This window comes from Coregonus clupeaformis, chromosome 21 (genome assembly GCF_020615455.1).
Source record: "Coregonus clupeaformis isolate EN_2021a chromosome 21, ASM2061545v1, whole genome shotgun sequence".
In the NCBI taxonomy this organism is placed as follows: Eukaryota; Metazoa; Chordata; class Actinopteri; order Salmoniformes; family Salmonidae; genus Coregonus; species Coregonus clupeaformis.
In genome coordinates this window covers 57578001-57600548 of record NC_059212.1, presented here as the reverse complement: position 1 = coordinate 57600548, position 22548 = coordinate 57578001, and the positions used below count along the sequence as shown (strand labels likewise).

General features: G+C 40.5%; 2 protein-coding genes across 7 annotated transcripts in view; one reads left to right on the top strand and one right to left on the bottom strand.

Moving 5' to 3' along the window:
* The first annotated feature begins 380 nt into the window (after positions 1 to 380).
* On the top strand, positions 381 to 8971 carry LOC121535749 (beta-1,4-galactosyltransferase 1-like). The gene is made up of 6 exons (XM_041843007.2): positions 381 to 1030; positions 2338 to 2573; positions 7206 to 7393; positions 7596 to 7718; positions 8091 to 8195; positions 8439 to 8971. The coding sequence occupies exons 1-6, from the start codon at positions 682 to 684 to the stop codon at positions 8566 to 8568; spliced, it is 1131 nt and encodes a 376-aa protein (XP_041698941.1). The 5' UTR covers positions 381 to 681; the 3' UTR covers positions 8569 to 8971.
* Positions 8972 to 16946: 7975 nt separating this feature from the next.
* Positions 16947 to 22548, bottom strand: part of LOC121535748 (phospholipid-transporting ATPase ABCA1-like) — a 38542-nt gene continuing 32940 nt past the window's right edge. For all 6 annotated transcript variants that reach the window (XM_045206012.1, XM_045206013.1, XM_045206015.1 and 3 more), the window contains 8 exons: positions 22329 to 22458; positions 21985 to 22168; positions 21648 to 21754; positions 21218 to 21359; positions 20579 to 20713; positions 20029 to 20225; positions 19649 to 19892; positions 16947 to 19422 (listed from right to left, as the gene is read on the bottom strand). In XM_045206012.1, coding sequence (XP_045061947.1) covers positions 19279 to 19422; positions 19649 to 19892; positions 20029 to 20225; positions 20579 to 20713; positions 21218 to 21359; positions 21648 to 21754; positions 21985 to 22168; positions 22329 to 22458 — 1283 coding nt within the window. In that variant the 3' untranslated portion in view covers positions 16947 to 19278. The remainder of the gene's footprint in view (positions 19423 to 19648; positions 19893 to 20028; positions 20226 to 20578; positions 20714 to 21217; positions 21360 to 21647; positions 21755 to 21984; positions 22169 to 22328; positions 22459 to 22548) is intronic.

The window sequence follows — 22548 nt, the reverse complement described above, 5'->3', positions numbered from 1 at the left end:
TAAAGGATTACACGTGCTTATAACAAGAAATAAAGCAGTGTATCCGTCGCCTATGCTGGTATTGATTTTATCGTTTTATTAAATCCAATTATTTTCAAATGTAGGCCTAGCGTCAGAGAAACAAGTAGCCTAGCCCTATATGCAAAAAAAAAATGTATATGCAAAAAAAAATTATAAGTAAAGAAATAGCTTACCTCACAGGCAAACGTCTATGCTTCTCTGGTCCCTCTCCTAGAGTAAATTCAAATTTAAACAAATAACAGCCTAGTGACTTGCAAATTAATAAAGACTATTAGGCAAGTTCTACATAAGGACTATCTTTTGGGCATTTTACTGAATAGTTTGCTAGTGCAGTTGCCTAGCAGGCTATGATTTCCTCGTCATTGCTTTTATTATAGAGGAAGCCACAGGTCCATTAGCTGTCATATTACTGCCATAAAGTGTAGGACACCAAGTTCATTCCCTCTCAGGAGCCTACGACATCTGATGGTCACGGCCAGCATGCAACCACCACACAGTAAAGGAGGTTGGATAAATATTATCTTACCTTGTCTTTTTGCTTGAAACTATACTGATTTGGGCAAAAAATAAATAGAGTATTTGTAAATAGCTTTTTTATTACCGTTGTTGCGTAAACGGATATGTATTTGTCACTTCGGTTCGGCACTTGACATCCGCATTATGCTCGACTCATCTCTCAACTTTAGGCTGTGGAAGAAAGGCTGCACCTTGGTTGTAGTTTTAGTTGTTATTAATCTCTCACTGGCTTTATTTTATTTCATGGGTTACTCGAATGGGTTGTCACCAAACCAACAAATACAGACACAGACGCGAATTGAAACAGCTTTCATTACCGTGACACTTCCATGGGAAGAAATTGGACACCACGACCTTAATAACAGCGTTGTAACATTGCAAACTCCGAAGCTTCAGGATATACATTTACCCAATACAACTACTACAACAACTACTACCACTACTACTACTACAACTTTGTTTGAAAAATGTCCTGATCCGTCTCCACATCTTGGTAAGTAGCCAATTATTTGATCAATTAATTTTAATGCAAGGGCTGGTATTTAATCAAACATGCACAGCAGAAACATTACATTATACTGCATTATACATGTAACTGTTTTCTCCAATTCTTCTGTCATGCACATATAGACTGTATTTGTTTCCCTAATCAAGCATGAAACCTGAATCCAGATAGTTTGGCCTCCCAAGGAAATACGTTCAAACTTTTTATATTTAATCGAACAGTTTTGCCAAAAGGAACAAGGAAATAAGCATGCTGCATATCTTTGAAATATATATAATTATCAGCCATAACATTCATGGGATCATTCTCTGGGAGCTTCGGGATCTTCTCCAAACATACACTGAGTATACCAAACATTAGAAACACCTTCCTAATATTGAGTTGCACCCCCTTGCCCCCTATGCCCTCAGAACAGCCTCAATTCGTCAGGGCATGGACTCTACAAGGTCTGGCACCTACTACCATACCCCGTTCAAAGGCACTTACAGTTTTTGTCTTGTCCATTCACCCTCTGAATGGTACACCTAAAAATCCATGTCTCAATTGTCTCAAGGCTTAAAAATCCTTCTTTAACCTGTCTCCTCCCCTTTATCTACACTGATTGAAGTGGATTTAACAAGTGACATCAATAAGGGATCATAGCTTTCACCTGGATTCACCTGGTCAGTCTGTCATGGAAAGAGCAGGTGTTCTTAATGTTTTGTATACTGGTACAGTTGCATCAAACATTGTATTATGTAGTTATACATATATTATGTAGTTGTGTATTTCATATTAGGCCTATATTTCCTGCCTTTAACTGAAAGTCAATACGAGGAAAGATCTCTCGATTTATTTAATGTCAAGCTGAGCTGCATTGTGAAGTTTGCTCCCTGTTGCTGAAAATAACTATATGTTCTGTGTTCAGCTCAATCATGGCTCGGGGCAAATACTTTCAGCAGCATAGACCATATTTTTTTGAGGGGATGAGATAACACATATTTCCTCTTAACCCCTGAACTGCCTGTAGCAAAGAGACAAGCATGAGATATCCGTTAAGTCAGCACCATTTCCTGTCAGGGGGTTTCTGTGCATGTGTGTGTGTGTGTGTGTGTGTGTGTGTGTGTGTGTGTGTGAGACTTGTATTTTTTAACATGAGGTCAAAGGCTGCAAACTTCAAAAAAAGAGAGAGAGAGATAGAGCAGGGAGAGATGGAGGTGAAGGCAGAAAGTGAAAAGGAAGTGAATGTGGTAGAGGAACAGGAAGAGGTGTGTGAGAGTTTGTGATCCAACAGATCTGTTTCTCCTGATCTGCAGTGGGGCCTCTCAGGGTTGAGTTCTCTACGCCAGTCAGCTTGGACACAGTGAGGAAGGAGAACCCAGGTCTGCAGGAAGGAGGTCGCTACAAACCACATGACTGTATCGCCCTCCAGAAGGTTGCTCTCATCATCCCCTTCCGCCATCGTGATGAACACCTCAAGTTCTGGCTCTACTACCTCCATCCCATCCTTCAGCGCCAACAGCTGGACTATGGCGTCTACGTCATCAATCAGGTAAAGCCAGAGAAACTAGTCTAATCTCTGTGCATTAGACTGGTTTAATCAATTAACTGAACTAGCCTTTCAGAGTCTGTCTGAACAGTGAAAACCCCTCAGTTGTCATACATTTGTTTATTCATGCCTGAAGGTTTCCACACAAGTAACCTCCCATCCCTCATTGCAGATAACAGGAAGAATGTTAGCGTGTCGCAACATCTCCCCCTCTCACAGTTACAAATCATTCCTCAGGGTCTTTAAACCGAGGATGAATCTCAATAGCCTACCCTCGATTCCTTGTGTCCTCTCCTACCATCCTTCACCCTCGCTTCCTACAGAAAATGTAAGAGGGAAGAAAGAAAAGGAAACTAAGATGTACGGAACTACGAAATTATAGATTTGTAAGAAATGTGACGTTTGTGAGAAATGAGACAGAGGGCTAAGAGAGCTCTGAGAGAGACACTCAGAGAGACACTGAAACAGGAGATAGACAGACATAAAGACAGACAAAGCTTGCACTTTCAGCTGTTTCTCCGAGAACAGCTGTTAGAGGGTGGACCGTGGTGGCTGTTACTGCCCCAGGCCCGAACCTCAGCCCCAGCTCAGCCCCATTCCAGCCCACCCGCTCCAGCTCCAGCCCCCAGCTCCAGCCCCCAGCTCTCCAGCCCCCAGCTCCACACAAGCCCTGTACTTTAAACACAGACATGGTTCAGCTGTCAGCTGAGGTTTATACTCACTATCTGTAGACCACCAGCTGTCCTGCTGTGTTTCTCACAGATAATCAGAAGGCACAGCCAAGCCACCATGATGAACAAATGGAAGCCTTCTTATAAACAAACGGTTTGCAACATGGAGTGTCTCTATCAAATAACCGTGATGCCTGATGTGATGTCATCAAGTATGAGTTTTAAAGTACAACATGTCTTGCTGTAGGTTGGATAGGGAAAACTCAACATGGTTGAAATACAGCCTCTATTTCCAGATTGTGTGGTAATGCAGGTCCATGTATTCCACAAGAGGCTGCTGAGGGGAGGACGGCTCATAATAATGGCTGGAGTGGGCTAACGGAATGGTATCAAACACATGTGTTTGATGCATTTGATTCCATTCCACTTATCCCGCTCCAGCCATTACCACAAGCATGTCCTCTCCAATTAAGGTGCCACCAACCTCCTGTGATGTATTCCTGTTGGACGGTTTCTCCCGTGGGCAAACGTTTGTTAGTTTAAGTCAACAGATTGAGTCATTGTTAAAGGATTTCAGACACAGGTGTGTCTTGCTGTCTTTGTGAACAGGTTATTGTCCGGTAAACAGGTTAGAAACCAGATATGGCAGTGTGAGAGCCCATCCTACACTACTGGAAGAGAAAAGGGTCAATGGCTCGCTATAGAACTGCAAAGCCCCCTTAATTTTAACTGTGTATGATGCTCCTATACAAATGTTCTGCATGATAATAATCGTCCAATGATCCATTCTCACCAGCTGAAGTTGTTTGACTGCATACCGCTGACAGCCTCTCCCTTTCTTTTTATTATCCCCTCTTTCCTCCACACCTTTCTACCTTTACACCTTTCTACCACATCCATCACCTCAATAAACTCTCTGCCTTTCCTAACCTGTAATGATAAAGAGGCAGAGGATTCCTTATTTTTTCTCCCATAGGTAAAAAAAGAAAAGAATAATACAACAATTAAAGGGGCAATCCACAGTTGAAACAATAACAAAGCGGACACCCTGCCTCTGTTTTGGTAAAAAGCTAAGGGATGGGCCTGGAGAAATGTAACCACTCTTAAATTCATAGACGGAGCTATTGATGCAAAGACTGATCATCCAAGATATCAGCATTATAGTTCTAAGCATATTTTCAGGCTATACAGTGTTTGTTTACATTTACAATGTTTACAAACATTGGAGTAAAAGCAGCTTATATTTTGGGTTCTGATGGGGTACGACAGTTGAACTAAGTTCATAAGCATTTATAAGTTATATTCTTCAATAATCAATGCGTATATATCATTCATTTATAAGTCTAAAATTGGATGTAGCAACTGCAGATTGCCCCTTTAAAGCATGATCCAAATAGGTTTTGGATTCTTATGAAAATGGTCAGGTACAGTAGTTTGCAGGATATAGTAGGTATCTCTAATTACGAAGATCAAACAAAAGCAACTGATTAAAGCAATTGTACAGGAGACAGCGTGCTTTTTTAGCACGGCTGTGCTGCGGTCATTGGTATGAGGCTGATCCGAGTACCGTAGAGCAGCACAGCCAGGTTAAAAAAGTTGTTTAGCACAACCTCAAGTGTACAATTGCTTTTTCTACAACAGGTTACCAATAAATGTATTCATAGGCTACTATTTAATCCCTCCACGAAAATATAGGCCTAGTCCCGACACAAATCTATGGTTGCTAGCCAAGCCGGCTGGTCGTTCATTCTATCGGTTAGGTTGCCAGAGCCGTGACCCAGTCGTGAAGTCTTTTTGTTCTATATCTATGGACCCGTCGTTCTAAATGTTCCAGCTGGCAACGCACTTGTCCCTTGCTTGCTAGCTAGCCAACTATGGCTAGCACAGTCATGTCAAACAGTGCAGCCAGAATAACAGCAAAGTAGCTGTATTTGCGTTTGTTTAAGCTGTTTTCTATTTACATTTATTTGGATACATCCATAACAATGATCTAATGATGCACGATTTTACCTGGCATAGAAAATGTGCTCTCTCGTCAGGACATTGCTCAGAGGAGCTAGCCAACTACACAGCAACACAATCACTACAAACTGAAGCTGGAAAGACCGAAAACTAGCTGCATTTCATTTTGTTTGATTCATGATTTCGACGGGCTGAGAAAATATGTTTGTCTCGTCCTGACACGTTAATCCTCAATGGGACAGTGGACATAGAATTTCAATATTGAAACAATGTTGCAAATTTCGGAGAGACAGACAGAGATAATGTCTAGATGGTTTTTACATTGGAAATCAAGTTAATGAATTGCCTGGCTGGGCTGATGGGCCAGTGGATGCGCAGTAATTTCTCTGATGGAACAGAAAACAAGATGCCCATTTTTGCGTTAAAGGCTTACCCGTGCTAAACAGGTTATTTAGTATGGTTTAGAACGCGTCTCAACCAATCACAAAGCTTGTTTTGACCAACCCATTTTTTAACGTTTTTTAAAAGTATGGCTTAGAATGCGTCTCAACCAATCACAATGCTTGTTTTCACCAACCTGTTGTAGAATTGTAACATTAGATAAAAAAATAAAAATAAAGCAATATTATTTCATTTTTGTAGTGTATTTGGATGACAGAATCACCACTTATGCCCTAACTGTCAGCTGATGACTACCACACATTGATAGTGTAGAGGAATGAGGTGTGTCCTTATATGACTTCTGCAGGTGCTTCCTGTTCTTGTGATAACTTAGGCAGCACTTGAAACCAAAATCGTAGATAACTTTTCTGCTCTCTCTATAACTGGCCTTTATGCTACATTATGTCTGCTCTCTCTCTCTCTCTCTCTCTCTCTCTCTCTCTCTCTCTCTCTCTCTCTCTCTCTCTCTCTCTCTCTCTCTCGCTTTCTCTCTCTCTCTGTATGTATTTATCACTGTCTCTCTGTCTCTGTCTTTCTCTTTACCTCTCTCTCTGTGTCTCTCACTCTGACATAATAACGACTACTAACTCTGTTTCCACTCTCCTAGCACTGCATGTCTGCAACCAATCACATCTCAGCTAAAGTATGGTTGGGTTCTTCCAATGCTCAGTGGCTTTTCTTCTATTTCTGCTTTCTTCTTCTGAGGTAACTAAGAGCTACTGTATGTTGTTTACTCTATGGTTCTCTAAGATGAAGTCCCTTGGTTTTTCTATTTAGGGTATTGCATGATGGTTATGAAAATATTGTTTACTTTCCTCATATGAGATAAGGACAAAACCTGTCTGGGACTCCTAGGGGCGGTTTTGCAGACACACATTAAGCGTAGTCCTAGACTAAATAGCTTTTTAGTCCAGGATTAGGCTTAATCTGTGTTCAAGGAGCAGGCCCCTATTGACTGTCTTTTAGAAAGTGGTGTGTTGACCTGAAATAATTTGTAATTGAAAAAAGTAGTGAGTGTGGATCTTCCTCTTTTTTCTAGTACTTTGCTCATATGCTAATGACAATGTGAAAGTAGCTGGGTGTGTGGGAAACAGAACTGGCTGGAATGTAATGTTGCAGCTCAGTATATCTTCAGGCTGTCAGTGACTTAGAAAACTGGTCTGCTTGGTTCTCAGTAAATCTTTAAATAGTTTACCCAACAATGGAAGATCTGATGGCTAAGTGACAGCTAAGGGGAAAAAAAGTACTTTCTATGCCTGTGGTGGTTGTCCCACCTAGCTATCTTAGCTATCTTAAGATGAATGCACTAACTGTAAATTGCTCTGGATAAGAGCATCTGCCAAATGACTAAAATGTAAATGTAAAATGTAAGAGTACACCAACTTGAAATACATTTGCATATACTGGAACTTTTTTGACACTTGTTACAATTTGCATATAGCTGTACTTTTTTGATGAATAAAAAATGTTCTAAGGACAAATTTTATTAAATTATAAGTTAATAGTTGGCAAATAATTTAGCGTACCCATGTTTTGAAAATTACTGTAATTTCTTCATTAGGATGGAGAGAACACGTTCAACAGGGCCAAGCTGATGAACATTGGCTATGCTGAGGCCCTGAAAGAGTATGACTACGACTGCTTTGTGTTCAGTGACGTGGACATCATCCCCATGGATGACCGCAACACCTACAAATGCTTCAGCCAGCCCAGACACCTGTCTGTCTCCATGGACAAGTTTGGCTTCAGGTACAGCACAAAACTCAACCAACAACTTATTTGTAATGCATCATCACTATTTTGATTAATTGGGACTCTTCCTCTTCCTCAATTCATACATAGCTAGAAGAGTAATAAACAAAGATATCTAGTTATGCTTAGCCTACCCTTTTCATTACATGGCTCTTGTATGGGCCAGATGAGAAATATTGTGTCTTTGTCTCGTCCATAGGTTGCCCTATAATCAGTACTTTGGCGGTGTCTCATCGTTGAGTAAGGAGCAGTTCCTGAAAATCAACGGCTTTCCCAACAACTACTGGGGCTGGGGTGGTGAAGATGATGACATTTTCAACAGGTAAGACAGTGCATTCCAATCCAAACAGACTTTTAAAGCATTACAGATTAGCCTATATTAAAGGCATACTTGGAAAGATGATAGCATCACTTTATAATGTTTTACCAATGTATTGTATAATATTCATGCAAAACACAATATATCCACCAGGGTGTTAGGGTCAGTCAATTCAGGAAGTAAACTGAAATGGCAGTTATTTTTTCAATGATTTTTTCAATAAACTGAAAAGGAGGAGCTATTTAAAAGGTTTTCAATTTTTTTTACTCTAAACACTTCCTGAATTGAATTAGTATTGACCCCAACCCTGAATTCCACAGTATTTCCAACTTGTATGAAAATTCCCATCATAATAATAAACTCTGATTTCCACAGGGTGAGCTCCAGAGGAATGTCCATCTCTCGTCCGGATGGCGAGGTCGGAAAATGCCGGATGATCCGTCACGAAAGAGACATACTGAACGACCCAAATCCTCAGAGGTAAAGCTTTAGATTAGAACAACCACATTCACCAGGTTCCCCACAATGTTGTATCTTTAAAATAAGAATTTAGATTTTAAGGGGAAAGTTTTTATTTCTTAATGATAGTATCAGCATCGATACTCTGCCATCACAGCCAAGAAAATATTGGCTATTGTATGGCCCCAGAATTTACATATCAGTGCATCCCTAATATCTTCATATGAGGATAGTATACTGATAATCGTTTCCTTTGCATCGCAGGTTTGACAGAATACAACGCACGAGAATGACGATGAATACCGATGGTGTCAACTCTCTCAAGTACGAAGTCGTCAAAGTGGAAAAGGATGCTCTGTTCACGAAAATCACAGTAGATGTGGGGAAACCTTAGTGAAAGTGGATAAATGTTAGTAGTTATTTTGCACATCACTTATCACAAGGTGGTGGGCAGAGAAAGCACAGCGGAACCATGGAATACAATACTGAGAATGCTCTGAATCTCCAGAACACGTGCCTTTATTGTGCAAACAAATGGACAGCATTTGGATAAATAGGATGGCCCAACAAGACCTTATAAATATCAGAGAATCAAAATGTTTGGTCAACATGTTTGTCTTCTAACGGCAGTACAAAAGGGAGAGTGCGTGGGGAAGTGTATGGACGAATAAGTTCATTTGCTCATCATTAGTAATGAGTTGCCTTTGTGTAATTCTGTAAGGGAGAACTACTTGATTTAAATGTGTATATAAGTTTTATAAATATGTATATAGTTAATACATCTTTTATATATTGTTTCTTTCGTCTTTAATTTTTGGGGAGATATTTGAGATGATTATGGTTTAATATATTTTTGCGGAAATGTTTCCCATGTTTGAAACTGTGTGAAAGGTCTTAATCACGATCTAAAAGCAACTATTGGTTTGGTTACTTATACATGTTTCCACAAACGTCAGTTGATACACTCGTTTGCTGGCATTCTGTACATTCACTACCTGTTACATGATCACTTCCATGCTTCTTTACATTCAAAACCTATTCAGTACCTGTTACATGATCACTTCCATGCTTCTTTACATTCAAAACCTATTCACTACCTGTTACATGATCACTTCCATGCTTCTTTACATTCAAAACCTATTCACCTGCATCCATGCTTCTTTACATTCAAAACCTATTCAGTACCTGTTACATGATCACTTCCATGCTTCTTTACATTCAAAACCTATTCAGTACCTGTTACATGATCACTTCCATGCTTCTTTACATTCAAAACCTATTCAGTACCTGTTACATGAACGATCACGTCCTTGTTTCTACAATGCGGACACAAATCAGTCAGGAACAAATGTACGACCCACCATCACGATGGTGATGTATGGTCAGTCTCTGCCCATTTGGTTTATCTTAATCGTGTAGAAATACTGGTTGGGTGAGCAGAATACTGTGGACCCAACCTGTCACTTTATTTAATGTGACTGAAAGCAAAAGCCTGCTGCCTGCTGCTGTTCAGTCAATAGAACAGTTATTAAATGAATAAAATGTTTTACATTTGAATTATTCAAATGAGGGCTGTCAAACGATTAAAATAATTAAATCGCATAACATTCTGTAGTTAATCGCGATTAATCGCTATTTTTTTATTGGCTCAACCTTGGTGCTAAATAAAGACTTTTCCATTTAAATAAAAGCAGTGTATTGAGTTATAGGCATGTAGGGACTGAAACACAAAACATATCCTGATCAGAATGTTTTTAATGGCATATTCACCATAAACAAGTTAAGCAATACAAAAGTCCTGTAAATAATAAATAATAAATAATATGCCATTTAGCAGACGCTTTTATCCAAAGCGACTTACAGTCATGCGTGCATACATTTTTGTGGATGGGTGGTCCCGGGGATTGAACCCACTACCTTTGCGTTACAAGCGCCGTGCTCTACCAGCTGAGCTACAGAGGACCATTGTAGCATTGTAACTTACCAATGCTCCCAGTAGGCCTACTCCCTCATACATTTTCTTGAAGTTCTCACACACACACACACACACACACACACACACTGTTAAAGCTTCAGCCATTCCAAATTATTATTCTCCCAATTCCTGATTGGAGGGTTGGCTATAAGCAAAAATAACTGTCTCTATGGCTACAAGGAACAAAGAGCATAAACCTGTCCAACAATGTCATGAATTCCACAGAACATAAACCTGTGACCATACACTTCAGTCGTCCTCCTATTTTTTTTTCACTGAGCCAGTTGCTAAGACAAACAAGCCTGTTGACATTTTCAGATGATAAAGCTGCTCTCTTCATCTGTACCATATGCTCAGAGAGTGAAAACAACCTCTCACAAGGTACTGATGTGGCAGGCGTTGCCAGGTACCTTTGTGCAATGCAGGCCAGCCTGGTGTGTGCCCCTGCATGCTGTGACCACTACTGTAGTGGACAGTCCTCCATGTTGATGCTGGGCTCTGCTTTGTAACACTCCACCACATTTCTTAATGGACTCCTCCTCTTCATCAGACTCAGAAGCACTCAACAAGAGGGCAGCTTTCTTTGGTGGCTCTGACTCTGTTGCTTTATCAGGTTGCTGTGCAGGCCTCTCTTCCTTCAGCGAGATGCTGACCAAAGCCCACACCTCACCCCTCTCAGGTCTGGGAAGGCACTTCAGGTGCTTCAACCTTGGGTCGAGTGCTGTGGCGATCTTCAGCCATGTGAGGTTGGTGTTTTCCTTGCGTTTCTCCAGGTCTGTTGTGATTGTCAGCTTGAATCTTACCACGTTGGCAGGGTCATCATCGGAGCTCTCCATCACCTGAAAGAGATGGCACAAAGCAGGCAACACCACTGAGCAGGAAATGTACTTCTCTCCTGCTAGAAGTTTAGTCAAGTACCTGCCGCAGACGATATTCAAAATCACTAGAGTCAATTATGAGAGACTTGTTATACACAGACACATACTCTCTCTCACACACACACACACACACACACTTTACTCTCTCTCTCACACACACACACTTTACTCTCTCTCTCTCACACACACACGCTTTATATTCTCTCTCTCACACACACACTTTACACACCCTCTCACACACACACACTTTACACTCTTTCTATCACACACACTTTACAAACATACACACACAATCGTATTATAACACTAATAGTATGATAAAAGAAGATTACCTGCAGTTTCTCCAGTTCTGCTGTGGTTGGCATGGCGATGTTCATTTTCTGTTGGGCCAGAGCATCTCTCAGTGGTTGTTGGTTTCTGTGGACACGCTTGACCCTTTCCAGAGTGGAATTCCATCTTGTTGTGACATCTTGTGCGAGTGACTCCTTATTTTGTAACTTGCTGTTGTCCTCGCTCTGCAGCGTTTGGTGGGCTGTGTTTGAAATCACCAACAATTTTTCGGCATGTTACTAGGGACACTGTGATGGGCCTTTGGAGACTGTGCGTGGTGCAGGGCAGGTGTTCAAAGGGCAGATGTTTCGCAGCTGCAATCATGTTCCGTGCACTGTCTGTGCAAAGTGTGGTAACTTTGTTTTGAATGTTCCAGTGCTTTGCTACATGCATTAAATGCTCGTCGCACGTTTCAGAATAGTGCCTCTCTTCTGTCTTCATTACCGCCAGAGCGTGTGAATGCAGTTTCCAGTTTTCATCGATGTGGTGCGCAGTAAACCCAAAGTAGTTGTGGTTACTCGCCGAAGTCTAGTGGTCTCCCGTGAGAGTAACAGCCGTTGCATGTTTGAACTCCTCCGCTTTCGTAGCCCTCTCGCTTTCATACAGGTGTGTATTCTTGTAACGACGGTGGCTCTCGATGGTCAGCCATACGTTGAGTCATTCGATACGAACCGAATGGAATCAAAAGACTTCGTCCTCCACAATGTGGACTGGCCGGCAAGTTGTAGCTACCCACTTGGCTATTGCTTGTGCCATTTAAAAGACCCTTACTAGCACTCTCCATCATTAAGTCATACAAGTAGCTAGCGTGTCGGCTGCCGGGGCTTGAATTTGAACTATGGATGGTTCAGGGGGTCAAACTAATGCGTAAATGCTTTAATGGTGTCAAAAAAATTCATAACTTTGACATTGAATGCATCTTACTTTATTCTCCAGTTGGGCTATTGAATACATTAATTTATGAGAATTAGAAAAATTGGAATACATGTTTTTTTGAATTTATTTTATTTCAAGTCTCCAATTGGGGACTCCAAAAAGTGACTACATACCTAGCTCTGTTCTTGATTTTCGTCCTGTTACAATGAGTAACGAATGATAATTTGTTTAGTTGATTGTGATGTGAAGAAAAGCAGAGCAGTGCATTATCACAGACCTCTCCCCATTTTAGCTACCGTTGCATCAATATGTTTTGACTATTTCAGTTTACAATCCAGGGTTACACCAAGCAGTTTAGTCTCCTCAACTTGCTCAATTGCCATTAGAAGATTTAGATGAGGTTTAGGGTTTAGCGAATGATTTGTCCCAGATAGAATGCTTTTAGTTTTTTTATATATATATTTAGAACTAGCTTATTACTAGCCAATCATTCTAAAACTGACTGCAGCTCTTTGTTAAATGTTGCAGTGATTTCACTTGCTGTGGGACCTGACGTGTATAATGTTGAGTCATCAGCGTACACACTGGCTTTACTCAAGGCTAGTGGTAGGTCTTTAGGAAAAATAGAGGTATTCCTAACTCTACCTGGTTTACGTTAGAGGCAAGCATTTAAGAACACCCTCTGTGTTCTGTTAGATAGGTAACTCTCAATCCACAATATGGCAGAGGATGTAAAGCCATAACACATAAATTTTTTCAGTAGCAGATCGATAATGTCAAAAGCTGCACCGAAGTCTAACAAAACAGTGATAATCTGCTGTATCTAATCACCAGTTTGTGATACAAAAATCATTTTTGTATCTCAAGTTTACCTTTCCTTTAGTCAGCACCTCTAAATATTTTGGGTGTGCGTCAACTCATGCTTTTCATTAGACGATGATCTGCTTGTGGAATACCCTGCCTTACATTGTGGAATACCCTGCCTTACATCTTCTCCTATCAATCATGCGTCATAGATTGCATCAGGTAGGTAGGTAGCAGCGGAGAGGAGGAGGAAGAGAGAGGCCCAACTCGACGGACAGTCTTTTTCCCTCCAGCAGGTGGTGTTTTCGTTATGTTTCGCCCAACAAGCAAGGTGTTTTTGTATGGAGGTCAATGAGTGTCGAATTTGGTCAACAAAAAAATGAATGGCTTATTTGCTACGTGAGGTTTATTTGATCGAATAGAAGTTTCGTAATGCTTAAGGGTCATTCTACAGATTCGGTGCCTTTTGTGGTTGAGGAGGATGAAACAATGAACATTAAAATCTTAAGCTTTTTTTTATTTGATGTGACAAAGTAATGTGTGTACTTGATAGAAAATACCTTTTCCCATCTCAATGTAGAGTATTAAGTTATTATTCTGTATTATTTTCTCAAACAAGTCCCAATTTAATTCAACCCCGTCACAGTCATTTTGTTATTCAACTATTCATTTTTCCAATAAGCTTGAGATCAGCTTCTGGCATAATCTCACAGTTTAGATGTCCCTTGTAAATAATGGCATATTGTAATTAAAGAAAAAAAAAAAAAAAACTGACCAGCACCATCCTTTCCAGTTTACGATGAAGAAATTTCTAATCTAACTCCACATTTTCGCAGAAGAAATGTGCAAGAATGCTGCGTAATTCCTGACAAAATTGAAATAGCCTTATTTACCCTGATTTAATACACACAATAAAAACACTATTGATGTTATATTTTGTGTATTTAATACAAAAAATGTAAAAAAATAATCTCGTAACAGGGATGAATGCACCGCAACAGGGTTGAAAATCATGTAACAGGGTTGAGTGAAAAGCATCACGTGTCATATGTTTTATCTTTTGAGATCACTAACATGTTGCCATTTTTTAAACATTTTAAACATTTTTAAACCTACTGTCAACATAGCTTTTAAAATCTAAAGAATCTAGATGAAAGCTAGACAGACTAAAACACATTAATGAACTAATAACAGTAACAACATTTCATTGATTTCATAAAAATATCCATCTGATAATGGCAGGAGTCTGTTTGAACATTGAGCAAACATCTTAACATTGATAACCTATATAGGTCACATGTTGCCATTTTTAACATTTTAAACTACTGTCAACATAGCTTTTAAAGTTTAAACAATCAAGATGAAATCTAGACAGATTAAAACACATTAATAAACTAACAACAGTTACAACATTTCATTGATTTCATAGAAATATCCAGAGTAATGGCAGGAATGTCTGTGTTGTTTGAATGTTTGAACATTAAGCAAACATCTTAACATTAATAACCTATAGGTAAGCCTACAGTTTGTTCACCATTTTTACTGAGAGAGCCTAGCCCACACTTCCTTCTGTATTTCCATGTGCCTAGAAGTCACCGGTTTAGGGGGATCAATGTGTTCCAAGATGTCCTCAAATGGATACCACAGGATATCATCAAGAAGTGGCCAGAAGTACCTATTTCGCCCAGCACAGCACATGCATTTGACCTGCACATGGGATTCATCTGTGGCTAGAATTATTCCGGGATAGAAATCGTCATCATATTTGGCCACGCACCATTTCCCGCATATGTCTGGATTTGCCCAATCAACCTCCCTCTGTGACACGACTGATGTAACTTTAGGGGTAAATGTGAAATGTTGTGTATTGAAACACTGGCATTCCAGTTTCTTGTTGTGGACTGTGCACATACAGCTTACATCACGGCAATTTGCCTTGCAGCCACACAAACAACTTGGTGGATCCGCATTGTGGATGGAACTACTGGCAAATCTTTGCCTTTCTGCTGCTGTTTTTGCCATTGTTGAATCTGAAATTGTAGGTCAAGGTCAAGTCAATGACCAGTTTACTCTCCAAAACTAATTACTGTATCCTTTTAATCACTATGTAGTAAAATGAACGTGAACTTGCAGATAATACTCCTAAATATGTCAGTACAAACCAGTCGGCTAGTGAACATGAACCCCTCACGCACCAGTTGCCAAGGCAGTATACTGTATGTCTTTTTAGACTAGTCTTCATTTACATTCTCTAGTCTTTTTATGCAGGTCAAGGTCAAGTCAATGACCTGCTTACTCTTCAAGACTAAATATTGTATCCTTTTAATCACTATGTAGTAAAATGAACATGAACTTGCAGATAATACTCCTAAATATGTCAATGTATATAGGAGAGAGAACAAATTAATTGTCACTTTTTTTTATTTATTATTTTCAAAAATTCCTCGTACTTTTAGTTGATACTGTAAAACCGTAAACAACAAACATTCAACAAGAAAATATGATTGGTATTAAGCAATATACATTAAATATTGCTAAGATTTAACAGCTATTCAACCCTGTAACAGCCATTCAACCCCGTAACATTGAAAAATGTGATGGGGTTGAATGTGAATTGAAGATTTTGTGCTAATCTGTTGCTAATTCGGGATGCTAGCAGCTAGCAGTGTGCCACATGGCCTTATTCAACAAAAGACATTGTTATACTTCATAGCTATAAAAACAATTATTGGTAAAATCTTAACTATGAATTCCCCCAACAGAGTTGAATACCTGAGATTGACAAAGCCCATATGTGCTAAAAAACATGAAATATTTATAAAAAGTGAGAGAGCAGCTTACCACTTGTCACAGGCTTCTCTGAAGACTTGTATGATGTCACTTCCTCATAAATGATGTCCACAGGATCAAACCAATATTTAATTGTGAGTGGGGGTATTGTTGCGCTACGGGGTTGAAAGAAATACAAGGACAGGGGTAAAAGCCTGAATTTCTCAGAAAATAAAATGTCTTATGCTGAGAAAATGGATTATGCATAATAAGGGGGGCATATACAATTAATTTAACAAAAAAAAAGCATTATTATTTAACACTGTGTACTCAAAATGAGTCACGCCATTTGCATGAGGGTCAATAGGGACAGGCGAAATTCTTAATACTCCTAAGAAAAGCAAACATATAAGTATTGAAATTCATCTCTGTTTAAAATCATATTCTCTACTCCATATTAAAAACATGTAAAACTTTGAAATGTTGTAATTTAAGTGTAGTTTGATAAATGTTCTGACAAGTTATAACACTAGTACATCTTGGGACACTGACAATACTGAAATGTCACCGAATCTGTAGAATGACCCTTAAGTTGCTACGAGTGTACTGATATAAGTAGGACAGGTGTCATCCCGGCAACTTTGAGAAAAAACAATTTATATGGGCGTTGTCTCGAGATGGCTATGCATATTCATGAAATTAGGCTGTCGTCATAGAGTATCTCTCTATTGAATACAGACGGTTGACGTCAACAACCCTCATCGAATATTTAAACAAATATTACAATAATGAGATGTATCCACCAATCCAAAGAAAGGATAGGCGACACGCTTTGTGGACGACTCCCACTGTTAGAGCGGAGAGACATGTCTCGTCAGTATATCCATAATAGTTGGTAGCAGAAACTTTCCGGTAAACTCAGGTGAAAGTTGACATGTAAATAGCAGAAATGGTACCGCCTGTTGTTAACATGAAGTTGTTTGACTTGAATTATTGTCCTGTAGAAATAAGGGCAACTATAAGTGATGCATTTTAGAAAGGATTTGGAAAACAGTTTTTTACCTTAAAGTTATCTAGAGTTGATTACGATGAAGACAAGATAATAGTGGTAGATTTGAAGAAAGCAGACAAACTACTGTCTTCAAAATGTATCAATTTTTATTCATGTAAATAAGTACTGTACACAACAAATAACAGACACAAACAGCCTTTTTAATACTTGAAATGTAAACAAATAATATTCAACAAAATAAAATAACTACTATGGTACTGTAGGACACTTTTTTTCTTCAAAATTGTTTTCTTTCTTTTTTGTCATGGAATAAACAAAATGCATTGTAGTTTCAGGTGTATCATCTGAAATCTGTGGGTATTCCAGTGTAAGTCCTGTACTGTGTAGATTACATTGAAAACGTATATAAAGTGCTATGAGGCATCCACATCACTCCCCATCCTGACCAATGAGCAGATAGGGGTCTTTGTACGATCAGCTATTCTGTCCGAATTGATGTCGTATTCAGCGTAACGTAACCAAACAGTGGCACTTTATTGGTCTGGTCCCTCTCAATTTGACTGGTGTTCGACTGTTGCCTTTTATCATGTTTGTTTGGCCCTAAGTTTGTATGTTAATATGGCAGACTGCTGGTGTAACTATGGCGGAAGTGTTGTGTGTCAGTAAATACACCAGGAGATAGAGAAGAGGGGGTGTACATTTGGGGTTAAGGTCAGGAATAATAATGCACAATAGACACGCACAAGAAGGACCTTGGCAACGGCACGGAAAGTACAATGATGATTGAATTGTTTGTGAGCACCATGTGAGACCCAGCCTACATGTCTAGCCACGTTCTATACATTCTAGCCGTTCCATCCTTCACCTTCAGCACGTGTCCTTTACTGCTCAAGCGCAAAACTCCAAAGATGGTGGCTGAACGACAGGAAGTCGGCTGTTCAAGGAAAAAAGACAAGTAAAAGTGTACAAATAAGCCGCCCGCCCCCTGACTCAACCTCAACACAACGTTGACTCAACATTTTGGCACTGATGACAGTGTTACTGAACGACACATATCCAGATATATCTTCATTATAGAATATATATATCAACGTCTGCTCTCCTGTCACTGTTTACCTGTGACTTCACAATACATATATCTAAAAATGAAGATTGTAAAAAATGGAATACCCCGTCACATTTCTCTCAAGTGGTCACGTTATTAGCAATACTGTTTTTTACAACAGAATCTTGAGGCCTGCCGGGGAAAAACCCCAGTAGGTTGTCTAACAACAGCCCATCTCTTTAGTCCATTATGCCTGTCTTAGAGGGCTCATGCTTTGGCACACATACCGTAGAGGTTCTATCTACACTATGTGGTCCATCGGAAAGCATGAAATATAGCTCCATCGTCACAGTCACAAATGTCAGAAGGATGATTGTTAGCTAATAAACAACGACCTTTGTCGTTATTAGACTGCACATTCACGTACAGAAGTACAGAAGTTGACCCCTCTTTGCCATAGGTAAAGTACAGTACATTTAAAGCAGTTATCTGACAAAAAGGTCTCTCTGACATCCCTTCAGGGTTCTAAAGAAGCTCCAGTCTTTGTGCTTTGTCATTACAGAACATTCCATGGCCTCTCTTTTGGAGTGTTAACATCTATCTCCACCATGATTGGCAGGCACTGTGCTGGACGTCATGACAACAACGACAAAACATTAATATTTTTTTAAAAATACAACAAACTCCATTAGGTTCCATTTTTTCAGATGCAAAACTAAATTGATCAATATCCTGTATTTAAAATGTCTTTCATTTGGAATTGGACTATCGTTGAAATTGATTCTTATTCTTCCAGTTCATAAAAAAAATGTGGTTCTCATGGTAACGAAGAGAGGGAGAGAAAATAGACCCTGAATCAAAATGACTGTCGGTTGGCAGTGAGTGAGTTGATTGGAACTTCTTGTTTTTACATTGTCGAGTGTGTCGCTGATCCTTGTCGAGCGAGCACACAGAACCTGTGTTCTCTTCATGCTCTGCCTGGGGTACAACTCTGAAGTATATTCCAAGTCTTTTACTCTTTTCAATCTAGCTAGCGAGGGGCACAAGGCTGTTCCTCGTAGAACACTTCATGGGATTTTACCATCTTTCTTTCTTTGCATTGATTTGCATTGAGTTTCAGTGTTGAACTTTTGCCGCTCGTTCTCGCGACGCCCTACAAAGAACGCTAACGCTGGGCAGTCCACTGAGAAATCATAAAAAAAAACACTACAATAAAGTAGAAAACCCTCCTCTCCAGAAGGACCCGTCTACAGGGGCCTCAGCAGTTCATCCGGGAGAGGGATAGGAACAGACACAGGGTTCGTCCAAAATGGCACCCTATACCCTACATAGTGCACTTCTTTTGACCAGGGCTCTGGTCGAAAGCTGCGCACTATGTAGGGAATAGGGTTCCATTTACGGGTGCAACCTTGGATTCACACACAGCTCTCCCTGGCCTTCTCGTCTGTGAGGAAAGACTTGAGCTGAGTAATGTCCACTGCCACCGCGTCTCTCTTGTGCATTGAAATGTCTTTTAAGTGGTCCTCGTCACTTTGGTCCTTGGCGAAATTGACAAATACCTGAAAATAAGAGAACAGACATAGACCAGATGAATCAGTGTGCTATGCAAGCAACGTTTGTTACATTTTTATTGTTCTCTTTTGTTCTGGCAATGAAACACTAATTTAATCTAAAGCTATACAAGACCCCCTCGAAAAACAACGTTATTACAATTTCAAATAAATCAGTGTTGCTATGATAATCAAAATGGCCGACAACAATGTTTTCAACCAGCCCAGCGCTTACTTGGTCTAGTGTGGTCTGGGAAACGGAGTAGTCCTCAATGTGCAGCCACTCCTTGTTCTTGGCCAGGATGCTGAAGATGCGGGCCAGGGAGGTTTTGGAGGAGGACAGCTGATACTGCAGCATGTTCCTGTGCTTCTCTTTCAGAGTGCTGCCTGGAAGCTCCTTCTCAATGAATTCCATCACCGGCCTCAGGTCCGGGTCTGGTCCTGCCACCCGGAGGATGATGGTGTAGCCATCCCCAAATCTGAATGAGGAAACGCATAGGGATGATTAGCGTTAGCTCAATGTTGATCCAAAATGGCCACCATGCTTCTTCACCCATGTAGTGATTCACTACTGTACAGTAGGTAACTCCCATCTCTCCCTCTCTCTGTTCTTACCTGTTCTTTAAGTGCTGTACGCTACCCAGGCAGCGGAACCTCCCATTGACCATGATGGCCATCCGCGTACACAGGGCCTCACACTCCTCCATACTGTGCGAGGTGAGAACCACTGATCGCCCCTCCTTAACGATACTGAGAATACAGTTCCACAGAGCCCGTCTGGCCTTGGGGTCCATACCAGTGGTGGGCTCGTCCTGTCAGTCACAAAGAAGAACAACACCACAGCCTGGTCAGACTAGGCCTAGGAACAAGTTGGTGTAAGAAACAACACCCTCTAGTGCCTAGTCTATTGTTGACATCCTCAATGGAGAGACTGGTTTCTAGGTTATAGGTTGGGCTGGGAGTTTTTCCTCTTGACCATGATGTGATCAAGAAAAACTCTGGGTCCTAGATACTGTAATAGGTGTTGAACTTGAATTAAAGGTTGGTCCAGTTCACACACATTGATATACTGTAAGGTACCATGACTGAATAACATTATAACAACGTTTGGGTATATGAACAAATTATGAGTTATTTAAAAGACTCATAAAGTAGGCCTACTCACCAGGAAGACCACCGGTGGACCACCGATCAGTGCCATGGCCGTGGAGAGTTTCCTCATGTTCCCTCCACTGTAGCTCCCTGCTGCCTTGTCCACATACTTGATCAGGCCTAGTTTACGGATGCCCCACTCTGCCACCTGGACCAGAGAGAGCAAGGTGCCAAAGATATGATTAGACAAACAAGATCACATACTATAGCCCACCAGGGCTGGGGTCAATTCCATCTCACTTCAGTCAATTCAGGAAGTAAACCGAAACAACCCGTCCTTAAAACAACCCGTCCTTAAAACAACCCGTTCTTAAAACAACAACAACCCGTCCTTAAAACAACAACAACCCATCCTTAAAACAACAACAACCCATCCTTCAAAAAAAAAGTTATTAAAACAAAAACCCGTACTTAAAACAACCCGTAATTAAAACAACAACCTGTTCTTAAAACAACAACAACCCGTCCTTAAAACAACAACCTGTCCTTAAAACAACAACCCGTCCTTAAAATGGACCAAACAAAAAGGCAGAGACAAGGTCTCCAAATAAGGAGCATGACATAGTTACCTATCCTTTAACAGGGCACAAATGTCACGGTTGTAAGAATGCTTTATTTTTGTCAGGAGGATAACACACTGACACACACTCACCTCACACACTTCCTTCTCGGGAACCCCCCTCAGGATGGCATAGAACTCCAGGTGCTCCCTGCCAGTCAGCAGGTCGTTGATAGCATCAAACTGAGGGCAGTAGCCCATGTTCTGATGCACCTCGTTTATCTCCGTCAACACACTGACAGACCACACAGAGAACGCACACGGTCAGTCACAACAGCACACACCTCCAAACAATTTAAGACTCCATTCACAGTACGTATTTCAAGACATTGTAAGGCTATTTCAAGATTATTGCGATGTACAACGGTTATAGAAACTTCAGTGTGAACGAGGTCTTTGAGGCTGTAATCAATAATGCATTTAACCATGAAGATATACTGTAAGATACTGTACGTGTATAGTGTATACATCCCATAATAACAGTTTGTTCAGCCTGTTTCATTATCGTTACCATCCCTCTCACCTCTTTCCCGCCAGGTAAGCTTCTCCACTCGTGACCATTGAGTCTCCAGTCAGCATCTTGAAGGTGCTCGTCTTTCCTGCTCCGTTGACTCCAAGCAGACCAAAACACTGGAGAGAGAGAGAGGAGAGAAGAGTTTCACTGGACTGAACTACCAACATGATATGATAAGGGGAGAATCTATGGGTAGGGCCAGTAGCTTTTCCTGACCATCTGACCTGAGCAGGAAAACTAGTTTAATGAACTAGTCTAGTGGAATCTAATGATCAGGTGAGGTAATGTGGCCAGGAAAAACTCCTGTCCCCATCTATGGTGGACTGTGGTAGCAGAGCCAGCTCACCTCTCCTGGAGGAATTCCCACACAAAGACGATCCACTGCTGGTTTCTGTTTTCGATTGTACACCTTGGTCAGCTGCTTGAGTTCTAGAATGTCAGACTGTCCCCCTCCTCCCAGAATCCTTTGCCTCTCTCTGGCCACGTCTTCATCCTCCTCACCGATAGGTTTCTGGTCGGTGCTCATAGATCTAAGACAACCAATCAGATCAGGGAGTATATTTATAGCAGATCATTATGAATACAAAATGTTTTACTGACTTGACTATTTCGATTTGCAGAATTTATTTTAATACAAAGTGGAGAAAGGACGCAACAAAAGACTCCAATGAAATGCGAGGCCACGCCTACCTGGCCTTGATACAGAAGCGGTATTGGATGAGCACGGTGATCGTGAAGAAGACCACGCCCTGCACAGCCATGGCAAACAGGTTCTTGCCCACCATGTCCCATGCCAGAGGGGAACGGAACCGGTTCTCACCTAGAACCAATGGAAGGAAGGAACGATTGTCAAGAAACAGCAGCACAGCACTGACTAATTTAACAATAAAATAAAATAAACACATTCAAT

What these genes read in the sequence shown, in the direction of transcription:
- LOC121535749 (XM_041843007.2), top strand. Translation starts at nt 682, where the DNA reads ATGCTCGACTCATCTCTCAACTTTAGGCTGTGGAAGAAAGGCTGCACC. An exon ending in TGATCCGTCTCCACATCTTG is followed by an intron (nt 1,031 to 2,337) that starts GTAAGTAGCCAA and finishes CCTGATCTGCAG; the next exon opens with TGGGGCCTCTCAGGGTTGAG. An exon ending in GATGATGACATTTTCAACAG is followed by an intron (nt 7,719 to 8,090) that starts GTAAGACAGTGC and finishes TGATTTCCACAG; the next exon opens with GGTGAGCTCCAGAGGAATGT.